The following is a 19,316-nucleotide window of genomic DNA, read 5'->3' as shown; positions in this document are numbered from 1 at the left end:
ATAAAAGCTACACAGTTACCAAAAGTAAATAAAATATATATTTGACAATTAATGATTTTAATAATAAAGATTTGATAACAGTTTTCATATCCTAAATTATTTTTGTTTAATTTTATATTATTAAAACAAATTAAATAATCATATTAACCATATAATAAAGTTTAGATTTTTCGTATATGTTATATTTTAAAATTTTAAAAATGAGTAAATTACAAAAAATGTTAAAAGTCTCACATTGAAAATTTTGTGATCAATGGTATAAATTTTTTGAAATTAAGAACTTAATATTTAATTTCAAAATTTGCATTGAATTTTCAAAAAGATTATAAATTATTAAAATATTAAAAATCCACATTAAAGGTTTTGTTATTAATGGTTTAAAACTTTTGTTAAAAAATAAAACTGACCATAAATCATATGATTAGAAAGTTTCATTTCATAGATATTCATATTGAAAATATAGTATATATGTATGTTAATATTATTTGAATTTAATTAAATACAATACAAAATAGAGAAAGTAATTGTTTAAATATATTTACCACAAAATGATTGTAAATAAGCAAAGTTATTTATTTAATCTATGTATTTTTGTCAGCTTAATTATACACGTAACGGTTAATAGTTTTTCAATTATTTAAGATATATATTTATTAATTTGTTTCCTAATATGTAAAAATGTTAAACAAATAATAATACTAAAAATAAGGAAAATTGCGATAAATACCACATTCATAGTACCACTTTTCGTGTTTACATTAACAACTTTTACCCTCACTTTAAACGAAGGGTAAAAGACATTTATACACATAGGATTGACTAATTTAGACTTAGGGTTTAGAGTTGAATGGTGGGGTAGGATTTTTGGAATGTGAAATTTAGGATTCTAATATATATATATGAATAAATACTTAAACAAATATAAAAAAAATTTAAAAAATACTTTCAAACATAATTTTCGATTCAAAAGTAAATTTTGCAAAAAGAAATTCGAAAAGACAATTAAAGAAATAAAATAAAAAAGTTCAAATTTGAGAAAGAATAATCCGGAAATATAAAAAAAAAATTATTATTATTTGTTTTATTTAAAGTATTTTTGAAAATATCTCTTTAGTAGTGGTAAGGATGAATAATGACACCATGAAAGTGGTAAACATGAAATTCTTCCTAAAATAATGTGTATAAAAATATGCATCCCGCGCAAGGCGTAGATTTTAAACTAGTTTAGTAGTTAATTGCAATGGTAAAGGATCCTCAGGCGTGGCCAAGCTTTTCGACGATATTGGAGAGGATAGAGACGCTACAAATATGCTTCCCGGAATTCAACATCATTCACGTTCCACGAAGCGCACAATCAGATTGCAGATTTCTTGGCTAAGACTGCTAGATCTTTTCATAGGGAGTTACATTTTATTGGTTGTTCTATTCCGGTTTGGTTACCCAGACCACCTCAAGTTTGAGTAATAGAATGGCCTTTTGACGTCAAAAAAAAAAAAAAAAAACTAGTTTAGTAGTTTTTTGAGAAATTTTTATTTTTGAGTACTTTGGTAATTTAACACAACTATTAGTTTCATAAAAGAAAGATTAATAGATAACTTAAGACTTATTATTGGGTTCACCCCCTAGGGTGAACCTCTAGGTTCACCAACCAATAGGATTATATTATTTCAAATTTGATATCTTTTATAAAAGGAAACAAAATATTGTCAAATTATATTATGTTTTTAAAATAAAAAGATAAAAGAAAATAAAAATAGTAGTAATTACAAAAAAAATATTTTTAAGAAAAAACTAAACCTTAAATCCTAATCCCTAAACCCTAAATCTGAAACCTAAACCCTTGCGTAAACCCTAAACCCTTGGATAAATCATAAACACTAAATCAAAAACACTAAACACTAAAACACTCAAGGGTTTAGGATTTTAGTGTTTTTGATTTATAGTTTTGATTTACCCAAGGGTTTAGGGTTTACCCAAGGGTTTAGGGTTTCGGGTTTAGGGTTTACCCAAGGGTTTAGGGTTTCGGATTTAGGGTTTAGGGATTAAGATTTAGGGTTTAGTGTTTTGCTGAAGACGTTAACAATATTTTTTTTTAAAAAATTTCTTTTCTTTTGTAACTACTATTTTTTTTACTTTTTTATTTTAAAAACATAATATAACTTGACAATATTTTGTTTCTTTTTTAAAAAGATATCGAATTTGAAATAAAAAAATTCTATTGGTTGGTGAACCTAGGGGGTGAACCCAAGAATAACTTAATCCAAAGTAGATCAACTACAACATTTTGCTTAGATAAATTGAATCTAAATTAATGTATTAAGTTAAGACAATATGTGCATATTTTACACGTATCTATGAAGATGGTGATCAGACAAGTTCATGAATAATGAACACATGTTCAAAGACATATGTGCTGAAAAAAAAAGGTTCAAAGACATGTATTTTAGCTTATTGTTTTGGCATATAAGAATATTGTTTTAGACATCGTGTTTTAGGATTGTCATCTGCATACGTTAGGCATTTTATATCATTATAATTATGATTACATGAACTGCAGATTTAGCTATTTTCTCATATTGTTTACAAACTAACCGACCGACCAATCAATCTGCTAGTTCTGAGTTATTTATTTACTGTCTACCTTAATCATTACTGCTTTAGATCTATTGTGTGCCCTCGCTCGTTGTGGATTCGATTCTTAAGTACTACGATTGAACTTCTTATTTGAAATAGTAAAAGTCACACCTTAGGATAATTTGAGTAATGTCAATTTGTTCTACTTTATTATGGCCTTGTTGTGACTTAAACCCGAGAAAATCAAAAATTGCTTGGGAAGAATGATAATGATCCTTACAGCTTGGATAAAGAGGAGAAGGAGACAACATTGTTCTGAGATTTTGCGCAGAATCGAACATAACTTCCTCTCTTTGAATCATACAAAGGATGAAGATGTGATTCTATGGAAGGAAAGAAACATGTGGAATCATATAAGAACAACCAAAACAACGGTTCCATGGCACAATTGCCTCTGGTTCAGCTGCCCTACACCAAAGTATCAGTTCTGTACTTGGTTTGCTTTGCACGACCCTCTTTCCATGATGTGAAACCATTACTCAACGAACTGGAATGACATCGTCAATCTTTGTATCGCAGAAGAAGCTTGATAGAGTCTAACTCTTCCTCACCTGCTATGTCATACATACAACCATCTACGCAATCTAGAGAGAAAGGAATGCTAGGAATCATGGAGATACCTCGACACCATGGGAAGTAGTCTTCCGGAACATTGGCAAACTTGTCAAGAATAGGATAATGTCGTTGAACTCTTCTCATGTGCTAAGGGATTTGCGACGGCTCATCAAGTATGGATTGGAGCAGTGACTTAGTTTAGTAACTGTTTTCACGAATTTCATAAATTAAGTCATGAAAAGTGGCTCATGCTGTAAAAAGTACATTTTCTTTTGAATAAAATTTAACATTTTATTCAAAAAAAAAATTACTATACCCAATGTAAAAAACAACTCAAAGAAGATTTTGGCGGACCATTTAAAAACAGTGAATATTTTTGAAATTCTAAGGAATGTTTTGTTTGTTGTTTAACTATATTCCAATAATTGAATCTACAGATCGGGAGAATAAGCTAATCCTAAAGTTCATCTTTAAAAAATCCAACGGGTCCTCATCGTCCTCATCTCATATTTTTCCCCATTAATAATTAATATACGTTACATTACAATAGCATACCAAATAAGAAATTCCGAGAACAAAATAAACTAGAAATGCACAACTGACATTGACTGGATAACATTGGGAACAAACATTAAAAGCTGTAACTAAGTTCCAATTTTTAATTAAATCTTTTTCAAAGTCTTGAAAACACAAGGTAACCAAATAAAATTGAAGACATCTCCTTATTATATTAGATATTCGTCCTTAAACCCCAGATCTTCGATCTTCATTTTTAAAGCTGCAAAATCCAATACAACCCTTGAGTAATTAAAAACAAAAAAGACTCAAACCATATTTTTAAAAATAATTTTGCTTATCACACTAAAAACTTACAAGATAATAAACAGCACCGTTTTGGAGAGGTTGAAAAGTAACTCCAAATTCGTCTGTGAGAATAGGCTGCCCAAACGAGTTTATCAACATAGCGTTGTTTCCAAAAGCCTCTTTGACGTTGAATAGTCCTGCCGCCACATCGAAAGGCATGTCGTTGATGAACACCGTCAACCTCACTGGAGAAACATAATCTCCGATATCTCCACCACCGGATGATACTATTATTTCCCCGTGCACAAACAAACCCCATGAGTCTTTAATCGTCATCATATTGATCAATAAAAAACGTTTTAGGTAATTCATGTGTAGAAAAATATAAGCAATTTACTCTAGAGATATTCTGGAAATTAAACAGTACGTGGTCAAAACAAAAAGACCAAAACGTCATTTCCATAAAACACGTATGCATGCGTTACTCGGTCAAAAAGAAGATTAATTAGGATAGTTAAATAATATTTATTTACCATATATTTACGTATTTCGTTATGCAAAACATATGCATATACATATTTGAATAAACAATACTATAAAATATTTTTTTACCCATCATTTTTCTTGGGTTAAAAAACATTCCTTGAAAAAGAAATAATAATCGCTGGTATGTATGATTGATTGATTACCTTGTGATTGATTGATGGTTAATGGAACAGTAACAGGAACCGAATTAGGGAAATAACCATTTTCACCGCCGCCAAAGTCGATCTCCGGAATATTCATATTAAGGCCGTTACTAGTGCCGGCTAACTCCAACCTCTCCTCAGCTACCACCGGCACAACAAAACCACCAAAACCAAACCCTGATTGGGTCAAGCTTGGATTATTATCATCCGGATATAAAAAACTAGCCGGTTCAGTTATCACCAACTCATTGTTTTGACCCGGAAATAAACCGGTTTCATGGTTAACCAAACCAAAACAAGGATCAGTAGGATTATCATTAGGAGTAATGATTTTTTCCTTCCTGGTCTTGCTAGGGTTACAACCGAGCATTTTAGGGTTTTTTTTAAGAACACGTAGCTTATGTTTTGCCCGTGATTTCCGGTTCTGAAACCAGTAAAAAACATTTGCGTCTCCGATCTGACCGTATTCCTGAAGTCGAGTTCGGATCCTTTGAATCTCTTCTCTAGGTGGATTAACAATACCCGAATTGAATATTGATTCGAGTATCCGAATCTGCTCCGGTTTAGGATTCCATCTCGGTTTAGGATCCGGTACACGATCTGATTCACAGATCCATTTACAAATCATCATGCATGTCTTAACAAACATATACAACATCATATAGCTTGTTTCTAGTCATACGCGGTTAATTATATACATGAAAACAACAAAGTATAATTAAATAACCTGAGGAAAAAGGAGAAGGTGTGTTGCAATTAGAATAGGGCATGCTAGATGGAGTCTCCATGTCACGATGATGATGTTTGTTGCAGGGTTTGGATTTGAACATGCTAGGCCAGTTTTTGTTTGAGGAGGACATGATGATATTGGTGATATGATGATTATGAGAGAGGTATATATATATAGAGAGAGAGAGAGAGTTCTTAGCTAGGGTTGATCTATATAGGTTAAATGAGAATAACATAGCTACTCTCACGTTATATATAAGCCCCTTTACCAACTCTTCGGTGTGCATCATTCATAATTTAATGGGGAATAAAACGTAACTACAGAGAAAAATACAAAAAATAGCAAAACAATGAATATTGTACGTATTTGTCAAAAGGTAAGGAGATTTATTTATCGTTTCTTCAATAAGTTGAATATGGTATTATGTCTACGTTCGTTTCATTTTTTTATTTCAAACTACGTAATTCGGATTAGAAACACCCCTTGGAATGGATTTGGCTTTTATTGTTTCTTCAGTCAATTGTATTTTCTGATTATTAGATTTAAAAATCAATTGATATGGATTTTCCTGTACCAATTTCACAACTCAAATAATCAGAAATATTTGGTTTTTTATCTCTCTTTCTGTAGGCCTATTAGTGAGTGGTAATTTCTTAACCAAGTAAACTCATTTTTTCCAAAAATGAAACACGATGGATTTTTTTTCTAAAAAACGATGAATTTACTTTTGGATAATTTTGTACTTTATTTTCTTAGTTTATTAACACTGGTTGGTTATATAAGGGGACGGTGGGGGGTTTTGGATTGACTCGAGGGATCATAACTGTTCTACTCATTAAATATTTTGTTATCAAATAAGCGAAAATATAAAGACGGAAAATTATTTAATGATTGTTTATTATAGTTATGCTTAAAATGTAGTTAGATGAAAAACATAACTGATGAACAAAAAATAATCCTACAAAGGTAGTTTTATGGAAAATATTTTAGTAATTAAGAGGATAATAAATTTTTTGTTTTAAGATTGTGAATTAGAAAGATACAAAATTGATATATGTACATTATGACTGAAATATTTTTGTAAGAAAGTACTGAAAGACTTTGAGCCAAATTTAGTTACCGGTTTTTTGGTATTTACCATATATTTTCACTTCAACAAAATTTTGAAAATGGTATTAATGGTTTTTTGTTGTTTTATCTCACTAAAAAATAATCATAAATTCCGTTACACACAATTTCGAAGGAACCCTAGAAAGCCTAAACATGAAAAATCCAGGGTTAAAAGAACATGAAAATCAAACTGCAAAAAATTTCCGTTACACGTTTTTCCTCTTATCCATGTTCATACATCTTCATCTACCTTATTTAAGTGTAAGCAGTTTTTTTATACGTTAAATTATTAAAATAAAAATATGATTATTTATGTAAAGGCCATGGCGAAAGCACTACAAAAGAATAATGATAAAATTAAGATATATGTGGAAAAGAAGAGAATAACGGATTTGATATTATATTAACAAATTAATTTTAACAAGAAAATATTGTGAATTTCAAAATTTTCTGGTATACATCATCAGCTGGTTGAGTTCCAATTGTTAGAACTTATTTATTTGTTTCTAGTTGAATGATGTAAAGTCTATGTTAATAATGATTTTTAAAACATACTATATACTCTAAGTTGATAGATGCTGATCACATACACAAAAGGAAAAACAAAAAAAAAAACTACAAATTTCATCTATTATTTGAAAATTGTAATAGTCTATTATGATTCAAGAACCAGTACACCACCATCTAATATTAATGGTCTATTTATAATTTATGGACTTTTTCTCTATAATTTTTCCGACTATGAATAAATATATTAATTTAATATAATACTTTTAACACAAAACTCTTTTTTTGTTCAACTAACACAAAACTTAAAGTCATGATTTTACGGTACACTCCATTTAGAAGGTTTCGTAATACACTAGAGCTACAAACACAGAGTTGATGGTCGAATTTTCATGTAACCGGGCCTCGTGGTCTGTGGTCTGGTGGTTAAGGAACATCGGCTGAGGTGTCCGCCATCACGAATTCGAGCCCCGGCCATAGCGGATTTAACATGGTTTCCGTTTGGATTCCAGAATCTCCTTCGTCAGTTCCGGTTGGACGCGGTGGAATAGCCGGACTAAATGAGAGGTCCGAATACCTTAATTATCAAAAAAAAAAAAAAAATCATTACCTGGAAAACCATCATTCCTAAATTTAGTTTAGAGAGATGATTAGTAATATGTTTAACTATGAAGTTTTCACGAATTTTTTTTATAAACAGTTATATTCCCTTGAACTACATAAATAATATAAAGTTTTATTTTTCTTTCATATTGTATTATTATGTCTATAGTTAAAAGTGTTGCGTAGCCCAGAATAATTATAAGCTGCAGAACCGATCGAGCCTCATCCTTACGGTAAGAAAAAAACGGAACTAGGTAACGTAGCTCCCTTCTCCGACTCTATTATAACCATAAAAATTAGAATGTTGCACTTGAGAAAAAAAAAAAGTTACTCCATCTTAACATTTCAACAAAAAAAAAAGTTACTCCATCCCTCAGACGATAGATTTTTGTTGTAATGAAAAATTGAACTGCATCTAAAACAATAATCGAATTTCAACGTTCTGTCACATCGTAACCGTGCCTTATGACTAAGATGCAGAGAAAAGGAAGGTAAAATAAGACAATAAGAGTGACAATCATATAGTGAATGTAAATAGTTCATGTGGCTAAGCAACGAGTAGAGTGGGCATTATACATAGGGAGACAAACATATTTATATCTTTTTGACTTGACGCTATATAATTTTTACATTAACCATTCCTACACGCTTCTTATTTCTTATTTCTTCTTTCCTTCTTATTTACTTCTATATATATAAAACTCAGATTGCTTCTCTTTTAGGGTGTCCACCTAAGATTCCAGTTCACTAATTCGTGTATCTTAAAATCGTCATGTGTCCCGATCCTTAGAACACATCGTTTCATTTAATTTGGTAAGCAATATTTATGGGCTTCGATTAGAATTGGATTTTATGTTTTGCTTAATAAAGCTCATTCACTACAAGAAAAAGAAGTGATAAGCGACAACCATATTAAACATAAGTTTATCGGAAACGAGTTTTTCCTATCATTTTTTGACAATCCTAATTTCATCGAAGTTTGGGTCTAGAAAATCACCATTTGTTGGAAAATTCTCGGTAAGTTACGATAACATATATTATCAAAAATTTCCATCGGAAAATCATCTGAATGTACCGATGACTTTTTGAGTAATCCACCTCCGATTAATTTCCGGCAACTGAAAATATTTATACAAAAAACAATTATTTTAACTAAATTATAACAAATATTAAAAATCTTCATATATTTCATTGCATAATAAATGTAAAAATTCAATAACAAAAAAACTCAAAAGGAAAGAACGGATCTCCTATTGGCAATAAATTTGATAAAATTGGTGGTGTATGATGCAACGGTGGTGATAGCGGATGAGAAGTGAGCAGAATGGAAGTAGTGGTAAACAGAGTTGTAGTGGTGGTCGTGCAAGCAGTTGCGGTGGCTGGATACAAAGAAAGAGGTAGGAGTTGTGGCAGCAGCGACGAAGAAGTTGCGGTAGCAGCGGTGAAGGAGTTGCGGCAGTGGCGGTGCAAGGAGTTGGGACAGAGGCCCGGCAGTGGGGGTGAAAGATGTGCGGAGTTGCGGTGGAACCATGAGTTTCACGGTGGTTCTTTTGCACAAGAAAGTAGATCTAAAAAGAAAAGAGAGAAAGATTAGGAAGAAGGAAAAGAAAGCTATGAAATTAAAGAGATAGTGCTGAAAACTCTTCTCCATCATTCGTTTGATATATAGATAAAAATAAAGACGATTAATAAAAAAATAGTTTTATGCTAAAACACAACCATTTTGTTCAGAATCTTTTTTCCATTACACGTTTCATTTTGATCAAACTAAAACAAAAAAAATTATATATATTATCGATTGCAAAACTGTAAATATAATTAGATTGATAAATCTATTTAATCACCAAACCAAAAAACCTATTTATATGTCTTTGTTTTTAAGACTGGAGACAATAATTCAGTTATTCTAAAGCTCATTAACAAAAAAACAGTTGTAAATTAAATTATTTCTTACATAAAAATTTTAATGAACAAGACAAAAGACTATTTTGATCATATCTAACGTTTTCTTCTATTCGTGTAGCTTGCTTTCTTGAATATAGTTATTCAGTTATGGAAATTAAATAATATTAGTACAAATAATTTTAGTTCGTTCATAATAAATAAAACAAAACAAAATTTTTAATTACCTACCGTAATATATTTGTGTAACCGGTTCATTGTATATTTAAGGTATATTTAAATTCATATGAAACCAAAACTTAATTTAAAATTATAGAAAACAACATAACCTCCATTAGTACATTTTAATATAGACTCAAATTTTTGTAAAATGAAACAACATGAAAACCATTTAAAGCGCTCACGTATATCAATACCACAACTTTATAACATAGAGACAACTATTTTTTTTTTTGGACAACATAAACAAGTATTGTAAACAAGAAAAATATATAATCTCTCCTGACCTAAAACTTTCTAAAAGACAAAAAATCATTATCACACATTTCTTGCAAATGAAATCTTAAAACACAAACCATAAAATTATACAAAAAATAATAATCTAGATCACAAGTAAAATATATCTCGCCCATAGGACGGGCTGATCCTAGTTTATTATATACGAGAGGGTTTACTGGGGGTATGACTATGTTACATATAATATAAATTACATATCAAATTTGCAATAATTTAAACTCAAAATTTTCTCTCTTTTTAATATCCAATCATATATATATGTGATGTTGAGCAAGACTGTGATTTTAATAAAGAGTTAACTAAGCTATAGTTATGATCCTAATACTCTTTTATCTTTACATGTTTGTGTTCTCATAAGAATAAATTGTTAAACACAATTACACAACTGACTAAAACTGGTTTTCTTTTCCAGTCACTGAATTTACAATCAAGTTCTTACGTATGGTGTCTTAGAATCTATATGTAATCTTAGAATATATATTTGAAATAATTCTGGTTACGATGATGGTTTGATGACTGTTGTTGTCCACCATCAAACAATCTTCTTGTCATGAAAGTTAGCATCTATAGCTTTTTTAGGCAACCATCTACAACAAACTTATATACTTAAAACCAAATGGTGTACGGAACCAAATAAGATTATTGTATCTTTATATTCTCACTTGTTTTTCTTATTTTCTTAAAAATTATTTTTTCGACCTATAACAATGCCCATAAAACACTAAAAGCCTTAAGTTGGATGACCCCTTTCCCCGGAGAGAGAATGTGAAAGCTTCAGTAACCATGCACTATATTTATCTGATTCAACAGCGGATCCGAACTCGGGTCTCTTAGAGATCCATGGACCGCCTTGTGCCATCGGACCACTAACGCGTGGTTAAAACCTTAAGTTCTATTGTAGAAATCTATGTTACGCATAACCAAGACCTGAATATTCCCCAAAGAGAGCATACATAGGATTAAAATTTCATAGTTTACAAATATGTTATCAATGAGTAGATACATCAATACGATATTTAGATGTAAGATCAAGCATCATATATTAAAGCAATACTACACAAAACATACAGTTCTTATAAATTATTTTAAGAAAGATGTAACATCGTAAGATGTTATTATGAATTTAAAAAGTTAAAGAACTTAGGCCAAAAAACAAATTTAAAGAGTTAAAAATAAAAAACATACACTGTGTAAAAAGAGAAAATCCATAGTTTAGGCTCTCTGTTTTATTATATACTAGTGGTTTGTCCGCGCTTTGCACGGGATGTCAATTTTATTATAAATTTTTGGTGTTGTATATTAATTTTTATATTGTAAATTAACTATTAGAAATGGTAATTGTGCTATAGTTTATTTTATTTATTTATTTAGTAATTTGTACTCATTGGAAAGTATCCCTAATTCTAGAGAACAGAGATTATGTGATGGGAAATGTGCAGGTTTCACCAATGAATTTGAGCTATAGTCTAATAACATGTATTTGGATTGTGTTTTTTCATGAAATGTAATTTGGTTTATTTATACAAAATTACCCTTTTCCAGACACAAACCATACAGATAATATATTACTTATAATTAAGAATGATAGTTATTTTTTTTTGACCAAAAAGACGTAGTAAGTTTGAATGATACAGACGAAGAAGTCAATAAGTGTTTGGAGACGGGTTGTGTTGGGCGATTCTTAGCTCTTCTTAGTTTAAACCTTTAAGATTGGTCTGTAATATGTTCTCTTACTCCACCAAGTGTTTTGTTAACTACTGCTAGAAAAAATATAAGAATATATGTATTAAGACAATGTTCTATATATTTGTTGTCAAATGGTATATGTGAAGAGGCATACGAAATTTTGACATAAAAACAATGTTCTATATATTTGTTGTCAAATGGTATATGTGCTGAGTTAGGAGAAGTTGTTATTTATATATTTGTAAAAAGTGAGCTTGCTTGAGACATACGAAATTTTGACACAAAAACAAAGACCCTAACATAACGGGTGGGAATGAGTTGTAGTCCTATTTCATTATTATGCTAAATTTGAGAAACACTCCAGCGTAGCTGTAGTCGACATGAGGGTCATAGACTCCTTTGAGACTTTCCTCAATGCGTGTCTTCTTTACAGAGTGTCCATCCTCTATAACTGTTGGCTCATCCGTAGTCATTTCAGGATCAATAATAGGTCGAGCACGTAGTAGACCTGCCTCGCCTCTGTTTTCTTCAACCATACCATGACTATTGAACCTTCTACTGGTCAGAGAACACTGCTGTACACACCATGAGAAGGATTTGTTGTCATTACCATTAAAAATATGCTAGTCACATAAGGAGGATAAATACGTAAGTTGTTAGTTGTTGAATTGAAGTCACCTGGAGCGCAAAATTAGCTATTGCCAGGCGCTGGTGACAACTGAAAATGCGTGAGACAGGGAAAGACTGATGTTTGAAAGAGAAATTGAATTTCTAAAGCGGAAAGTGAACGTCCTGCCTACAATATCTGGAGGCCTTGTGGGAGGACCCTGACATGTGGGTTATCAATGCCTACGTGTTGTATCAAAGTAAACAACGTCAAAAATCATGAGAAGATATACAGAGAGATAATGGGTTACTTGGTGACTGATACAATGACCAGTGACAATTTTGCAGCATAAATATTGGTCAATTTTGTCATCTCAGGGTCAAAAGCACCAAACACTGCTGAGTCAGGCCCATTAGAGACAGATCATAAAGGATCATAAGTTAACGTTAGTGTGTTAACCTGAGGCGGTGAATTTAGCACATAGTCATTAAGCTCTGATACTGTTATAGATTAAATCTTATTTGACATCTCCATATTTTTGTAAAAAGTAGAGGAACAACCTTACTCAATGTTACAGATCCTAGGTTAAGGAATGTGTCAGAGGCGCTAACTCCTAACCCTTTGACGTAACTCTGACTGGCTGTACTCATTCAGAAACATATGGCGTGGAAAAGAAACAAATGGCATGGCTTAATATGTGAAAGAGATTCCACTAAGAGAGATGCTCAAAGTACAGACGACGTGACGAGGAGCCCATAAAACTTGCTCTATTTGAATTTATTGCGTACATTCAAGCTTTACAAAACTAACTAATTAGAAGTTGCAAAGTGCCCAACAAAAAACAAAAAAAAAAGAAAACCAGAACATGAGTGTGAGGATATAAGTCCACCTCCTACTAATTTAAGGTTGATGTTCATCACTAAATAACCTCAGGCTCAACACTAGACGTTACTAATTTATTATAGAGAAGCATGGCAAGTCCGTCAAAAACACTAAGACAAACTGTGGTCTGTGGTGTCCCTGCATAGTGGAAGAGATGAAATGTAAAACATTTTGATATATTAAAACTAACATTTGTCTTAAAAAGGTTAACAAAATGAAAGTGATGTCATTGTTAACCTGTGACTTCTTATATTAGGCATAATACGTTGAGTGCTCTGGGTCTCTTCATTGTAAGTGGTTTTAATATCCCTCACTTCACCAACAATATCTGAAACCAAAAAGTTGTAGTAATGATAGTTTCATGTGGGATGAAAATTATTTCTCAGGAATGGCTGAGAAGAATCGAAAGCGAAACACACCTGGTAAATCTGTGTTCGTATTAGTCAATAATATGAGTTGTTCGTAATCACTAAACCTGAAAAACACTACAACAAATATAGGTATTCATAGCAGATTAAGATAGCACAATTTTCCTAACTGCTATGGAAAGGTATTTGGAAGTCTGCCTCGCAAAGTTATAGCACTTTACTTATGCTATGCCGAAAATTCGGTAAAGTGAAAAAAAAAACTCACTAATCACCCAAGTTTTTAGAATAAGCGCCAACACTTAGTGAAAAAAATGGATTTAGGCGGTATGTTTTAAGAACATATACTTTTCATAGCATTAAAAAAAAAAAAGAAAGGGATCGGATTTACTTACCTCGTTCTCTCCGTCTTCCCTTTCTTCTCCACCTCCATCGAGCTCAAAGCTCTATCCACCATCTCCGACTCGTTTCTCCATCTTCCCTTCCTCTCTACATCCTCTCTCCACCATCTACGACTCCATCGCCCACCAACCCTTCCTCCCCACATCATCTCTCCACCATCTCCGCCGCGTTTTCTCCATCTTCCATTCCTCTCCACAACCTCTCTCCACCATCTCCGCCTCGATCTCTCATCTTTCACCATCCGTAATCTCGTCGCTCATCCTAACAGAGTATACAATTGGATTCAGCCATCATCATCTCCAATTTCAAATCCGAGACTCTAATTTAAGAGTGAGGTCTTAAATTCAATTGATCCAAGTTGTGCATGTATATAGGTCTTAGTTTTGATTGATTGAAGTTGTGAAAGTAAATAGGTGTTAGATTCGATTGATTCAAGTTCTGATTAATTTCATTGTTATCGGTTCATATTTGTTTCCATTAATCAGTTCTTTTTTTGTTTTGCAGGTGCGGGTTCGTGACTTCACAAGCTTGCGTCTTCTATATTCTGTCGAGGTTAGACACATCGATCACTTATTCACATTATCTAATAGTTTGTATACTTTTGTAGACATTTATCTAGTTGTTTGCGGTTTAGACATTGAAGCAAAATTTATATTGTCATTGTTGCTTGAACCATGTACACTTTTTGGAATTTTGGCAAGGGTCCTAATAATGTTGGACAAGTCGTGGGTTCATATAAGTAGGTATGTACATTTCCCTAAGTGTTCAGGTTATAGAATTCCAAAAATTCGCGTCATAACTTTTTTTTTTCATGAACTTAAGAGTTGATTCTGCATACGAGAGAGCTGCCCGAGCTTTTGTCAATGGTGTTACTGATAAGTTAGGAGTTAATGGGAAGATTGTATGTCCATGCGCCCGATGTCGTAATCTGTATCGCCATACAAGTGAGGAGGTTGTCTCTCATTTGGTTATAAATGGAATGGATGATGCTTACAAGGTACGGACGGATTGGTTTCACCATGGAGATGGTAGCTCTGTTGATGTAGTGGATGTTAAAGATAGATGCTGGAATGCTGAGATTCTTAGTTTATATGAAGCTGCAAACTTTGTAGATGAGGATTTAGCCAACCGGGGTTCACAGTTACGTGAGTCAGTTGAGGGTGAGGACAGGAAAGAAGATGAGTTTTTAGCAAAACTTGCAGAGGCTGAAACCCCCTTGTATCCGACGTGTTCTAGTCATAGCAAGCTATCAGCTGTAGTTTCTTTGTTTAGGATTAAGTCTCAGAATGGGTGGTCAGACAAGAGCTTTGATGACTTGCTGCAAACATTGCCAAATATGTTACCTGAAGACAATGTGCTGCACACATCAACTTATGATGTCAAGAAGTTTTTGAAAACTTTTGATATGGGATATCTAAAGATTCATGCTTGTGTTAACGACTGCTGCTTATTTAGAAAGAAGCTGAAGACGGCTGAGAGTTGCCCAACATGTAAAGCGTCTAGATGGAAGACCAACATGCATACTGGTGAAATCAAGAAGGGTGTTCCACAGAAGGTTTTGAGATATTTTCCGGTGATACCTCGTCTGAAAAGGATGTTCAGATCGGAGAAACTTGCAATGGATTTACGATGGCATTTCAATAACAAGAGCACAGATGGGAAACTCCGACATCCAGTAGACTCTGTTACTTGGCAGTCAATGAATGACAAGTATCCGTCGTTTGCAGCGGAGGAGAGGAATTTGCGACTTGGGCTTTCAACAGATGGGTTTAATCCCTTTAGTATGAAGAACAGCCGATACAGTTGCTGGCCTGTGTTACTGGTGAATTACAACATGGCTCCTGACCTATGTATGAAGGAGGAGAACATAATGCTCAGTCTGCTGATTCCAGGACCACATCAGCCGGGTAATAGTATAGATGTTTACTTAGAGCCGTTGATTGAAGATTTAAAACAGTTGTGGTCAATAGGTGAGCCAACGTATGATGCAGTTAGTAAGACTACCTTTACCCTTAAGGCAATGCTACTTTGGACTATTAGTGATTTCCCGGCTTACGGGAATCTTGCTGGTTGTAAAGTGAAGGGTAAAATGGGTTGTCCTATATGCGGGAAGCACACAGATAGTTTGTGGCTGAAGAATAGTAGGAAGTTTGTATTTATGGGCCACCGGAAAAGTTTGCCTCCCTTGCATAGTTTTAGAGGAAAGAAGGCTTGGTTTGATGGGAAAACGGAACATGGGACGAAGGGAAGGGTACTCACAGGCAGGAATGTCTCATATGTGTTGAGAAATTACAAGAATGTTTTTGGTAATAGAAAACAGTCTGGGAAAAAGAGGGCTACTCGAGTTGACATACCATCTGATAAGGAAGATGAACTAAGTGGATCTGATGAGGATGAAGATGTAGGAGATAAAGACGAAGAGGAATTGTCTAGATGGAAAAAACGTTCCATTTTTTTCTCATTGCCTTATTGGGAGGTATGTTTAAAATTAAACATTTACTAACTGTTTAAGTCTGTAAGAGCTGTTCTGATATTTTTCTTTATTTGCTTTGTCATGAGAAGGAGCTCCCTGTTCGGCATAATCTAGACGTTATGCATGTGGAGAGGAATGTGGCTGCAAGCTTGATTGCGACATTGTTACATTGTGGCAATTCAAAGGATGGTCTAAAGGCTAGAAAGGATCTTGAAAGTCTTGGTATCAGGAAAGATTTGCATCCAAAAGCTCAGGGTAAAAGGACATTACTTCCACCAGCTCCCTGGTCTTTATCAAAGTCAGAGAAACACATCTTCTGTAAGCGGCTATATGATTTTAAAGGTCCTGATGGCTACTGTGCTAATATATCTAGTTGTGTATCATTAGAGGAGTGTAAGGTGTTGGGACTCAAATCTCATGATTATCACGTCCTAATGCAACAACTACTGCCAGTAGCAATCAGGGGCTTACTACCTAAGGGTCCTAGGGTAGCCATTCTCCGCTTATGCGCTTTCTTCAACCTTCTATGCCAACGAGTAATCGATATGGAACAACTTCAGCAAATGGAATCTGAAATCGTGGAGACTCTCTGCATTTTTGAAAGATTTTGGCCACCAAGTTTCTTCGACATCATGGTTCACTTGTGTGTGCATCTAGGCAGAGAAGCTAGACTTGGTGGTCCGGTCCATTTCCGATGGATGTATCCATTTGAAAGGTATGTTCTCCACTGAAAAAATTATTAATCTTCCTAATGGACTTACTAATCATGACCTATGTTCTTTTAAAACAGGTATATGAAAGTCTTGAAAGACTATGTCAGAAACACAGCAAGACCAGAGGGGTGTATAGCTGAGTCTTATCTTGCGGATGAGTGCATGAAGTTCTGCTCGGCTTTCTTGACTACTACAACAAATGTGCAAGAAAAAGAGGACAGAAACACTGAGTATGAGAGTAAGTCCATCCTCGAAGGTCGTCCTATATCAGCCGCCCGCTCATTCCAATTTTCAGAAGCAGAGTTGAAAATAGCTCATCTTGCTGTAATACAGAACACGGCCATGGTGGATCCATATGTTGAGTAAGTTTCTCTTAGTATATATAAAAGTATTGATTGTGACTTTTATAAGATTTCAGTGTTGAGGTTTGCTTTTTCCATTTGCAAGTGCTCATTTACAACATCTACAAGACTCGAATAGTAGATGTCAAAGGGATGCAACATATTTATGGCGTATGCACACTGAAAAATTTGCAGCGTGGCTAAAGCAACAGGTCTGCTAGTACTGTATATGTTTCAATCCGATTTTATACCATGTTGTGTAGCTAACAATTTTTAATGGAATAAATTTTAGATATCTATTGATTCACCTGATGAGGAAGACACTCTGAAGTGGCTGGCTTATGGTCCTCGTAGTATAGCCAGATCTTACACAGGCTACATTGTGAATGGGCTACGATTTCACACAAATGTGGTGCATAGGCTAAGTCAGAATAGTGGTGTTTACTATGAAGCAACAGCAATGATTGGAGAAAAATAGGCGACGACCGGAAAACTGTTCTATGGAAATCTGTTCAGGTAATTTGTTTCTGTTGACACTATAACTAAATTAACGAACTCTGCCTTACAACTTTTAATGTTCTTGTAGTTACGTTTTGAACTGGATGGAGAGTACGAGAAAGCGGCAGTTATGAAACAGATGGGATGCATATGGAGGGCCTCTAAATCACGCTTGGTTAATCAGATTCTGAATGCTGAAAATCACACAGAGCGTTTGAAGTTGAGGCCAGATAATATTCAACTTGCAGAGTGGAAGAAGTTTGTGAAAGAGAAGACTAGTAAAGAGTTCAGGGTATGACATCTTAATTAGTTATATTATCTTACATCTGCTTTCTAACACTTCTATATAGGCTGTTAGGGAGTCGTACAAGGAAAGAAGACGTAAGCAGATTCCTCACACATGTAGCCGTAAAGGAATGGTTAGATTGGCAGAAGATTTAGTAAGTATATATACAGGAGCCTGATTTGTGTATTTATTGGAATTTTTTTGGAATTTTTTTGTTCTTGAATCATAAACCTGAATCATTATGCAGAAAAAGGATGGCACTGAAGTGACGAGACTGAATGTGTGGGTGAAGTCACGAACTAAAAAGGATGGCACTGCAGTAAACACAGATGCTGCTGACAAAATAGTAATTCTTATGTTGTTCTCTTATTCATTTGTGATGTTTAAAATTAGAGTTAAAAATCTCACATAAAAATTTGAACTTGTGACAGGAAAAGGCTACTGAGTTTATTCGGTCTGACCATCAAGGATCATCATCATCAAACCCAAAAGAAGATACTCTTACTCAGATCTTGGGACCTGACAATCCTGGACGATTGAGGGCTATGGGTAGAGGAATGAGTGTGAGCAAACTGGCTTTTTTCGAAGTGAAGAACAAGTATGTGACTGAAATGCAACAGACACAAAATAAGTTGAAGCAGCAGGTCGAAGAATTGCAAGAGGCTCTTGCTAAAATGAATAGTCGAGTAAGTGTTTCTGAGCAACTCTCCTGTGATTTTTTTTTTCTTATTAAAGAACACAAACCTTATTTATTTTTCTAATTACAGAGGCCAGAATCGGAAGAGGGTGAGAATTCAGCACCAAGAGTAAGTACTTGTGCAAATCGGATTCATGCTCAACTAACTTGAACGGAATGTAACTGTTGTGTTGATTAATCTTTGTAGAGTGTGACGAATAATTGGACACCACAGCCTAAGTGTATCCTATATGATTGGTGTGACAAGGAATGCAAAGTAGCCGAGGGTCGTTTTCTGTCATCGGATGAAATGGAGTTTGTTAACAATGTGCCATTG

General features: G+C 33.7%; 1 protein-coding gene across 2 annotated transcripts; it reads right to left on the bottom strand.

Moving 5' to 3' along the window:
- Nucleotides 1-3,682: 3,682 nt before the first annotated feature.
- Nucleotides 3,683-6,664, bottom strand: LOC125600334 (WUSCHEL-related homeobox 8-like). 2 transcript variants are annotated; one of them, XM_048773103.1, is made up of 4 exons: nucleotides 5,410-6,664; nucleotides 4,683-5,282; nucleotides 4,063-4,280; nucleotides 3,683-3,967 (listed from the first exon to the last, which is right to left on the bottom strand). In XM_048773103.1, the coding sequence occupies exons 1-4, from the start codon at nucleotides 5,699-5,701 to the stop codon at nucleotides 3,962-3,964; spliced, it is 1,116 nt and encodes a 371-aa protein (XP_048629060.1). In that variant the 5' UTR covers nucleotides 5,702-6,664; the 3' UTR covers nucleotides 3,683-3,961. The 2 variants fall into 2 exon arrangements, with proteins under 2 accessions (XP_048629060.1, XP_048629059.1); XM_048773102.1 differs by lacking the exon at nucleotides 3,683-3,967 and having other exon boundaries at nucleotides 4,051-4,280.
- Between the last annotated feature and the right edge of the window lie 12,652 nt (nucleotides 6,665-19,316).

The sequence above is a fragment of the Brassica napus genome, unplaced genomic scaffold (genome assembly GCF_020379485.1).
Source record: "Brassica napus cultivar Da-Ae unplaced genomic scaffold, Da-Ae ScsIHWf_21;HRSCAF=43, whole genome shotgun sequence".
Lineage (NCBI taxonomy): Eukaryota > Viridiplantae > Streptophyta > Magnoliopsida > Brassicales > Brassicaceae > Brassica > Brassica napus.
Note: the sequence above shows the minus strand (reverse complement) of the source record. Positions and strands in the feature narration are given on the sequence as shown.

Excerpts from the sequence above, each read along its gene's own strand:
- LOC125600334 (XM_048773102.1), bottom strand. The coding sequence starts at position 5,701 with ATGATGCACACCGAAGAGTTGGTAAAGGGGCTTATATATAACGTGAGA. Across the intron at positions 5,283-5,409 it reads ACCTTCTCCTTTTTCCTCAG|ATCGTGTACCGGATCCTAAA; the intron begins GTTATTTAATTA and ends TCTGTGAATCAG. Across the intron at positions 4,281-4,682 it reads AACCATCAATCAATCACAAG|TATCATCCGGTGGTGGAGAT; the intron begins GTAATCAATCAA and ends GGGAAATAATAG.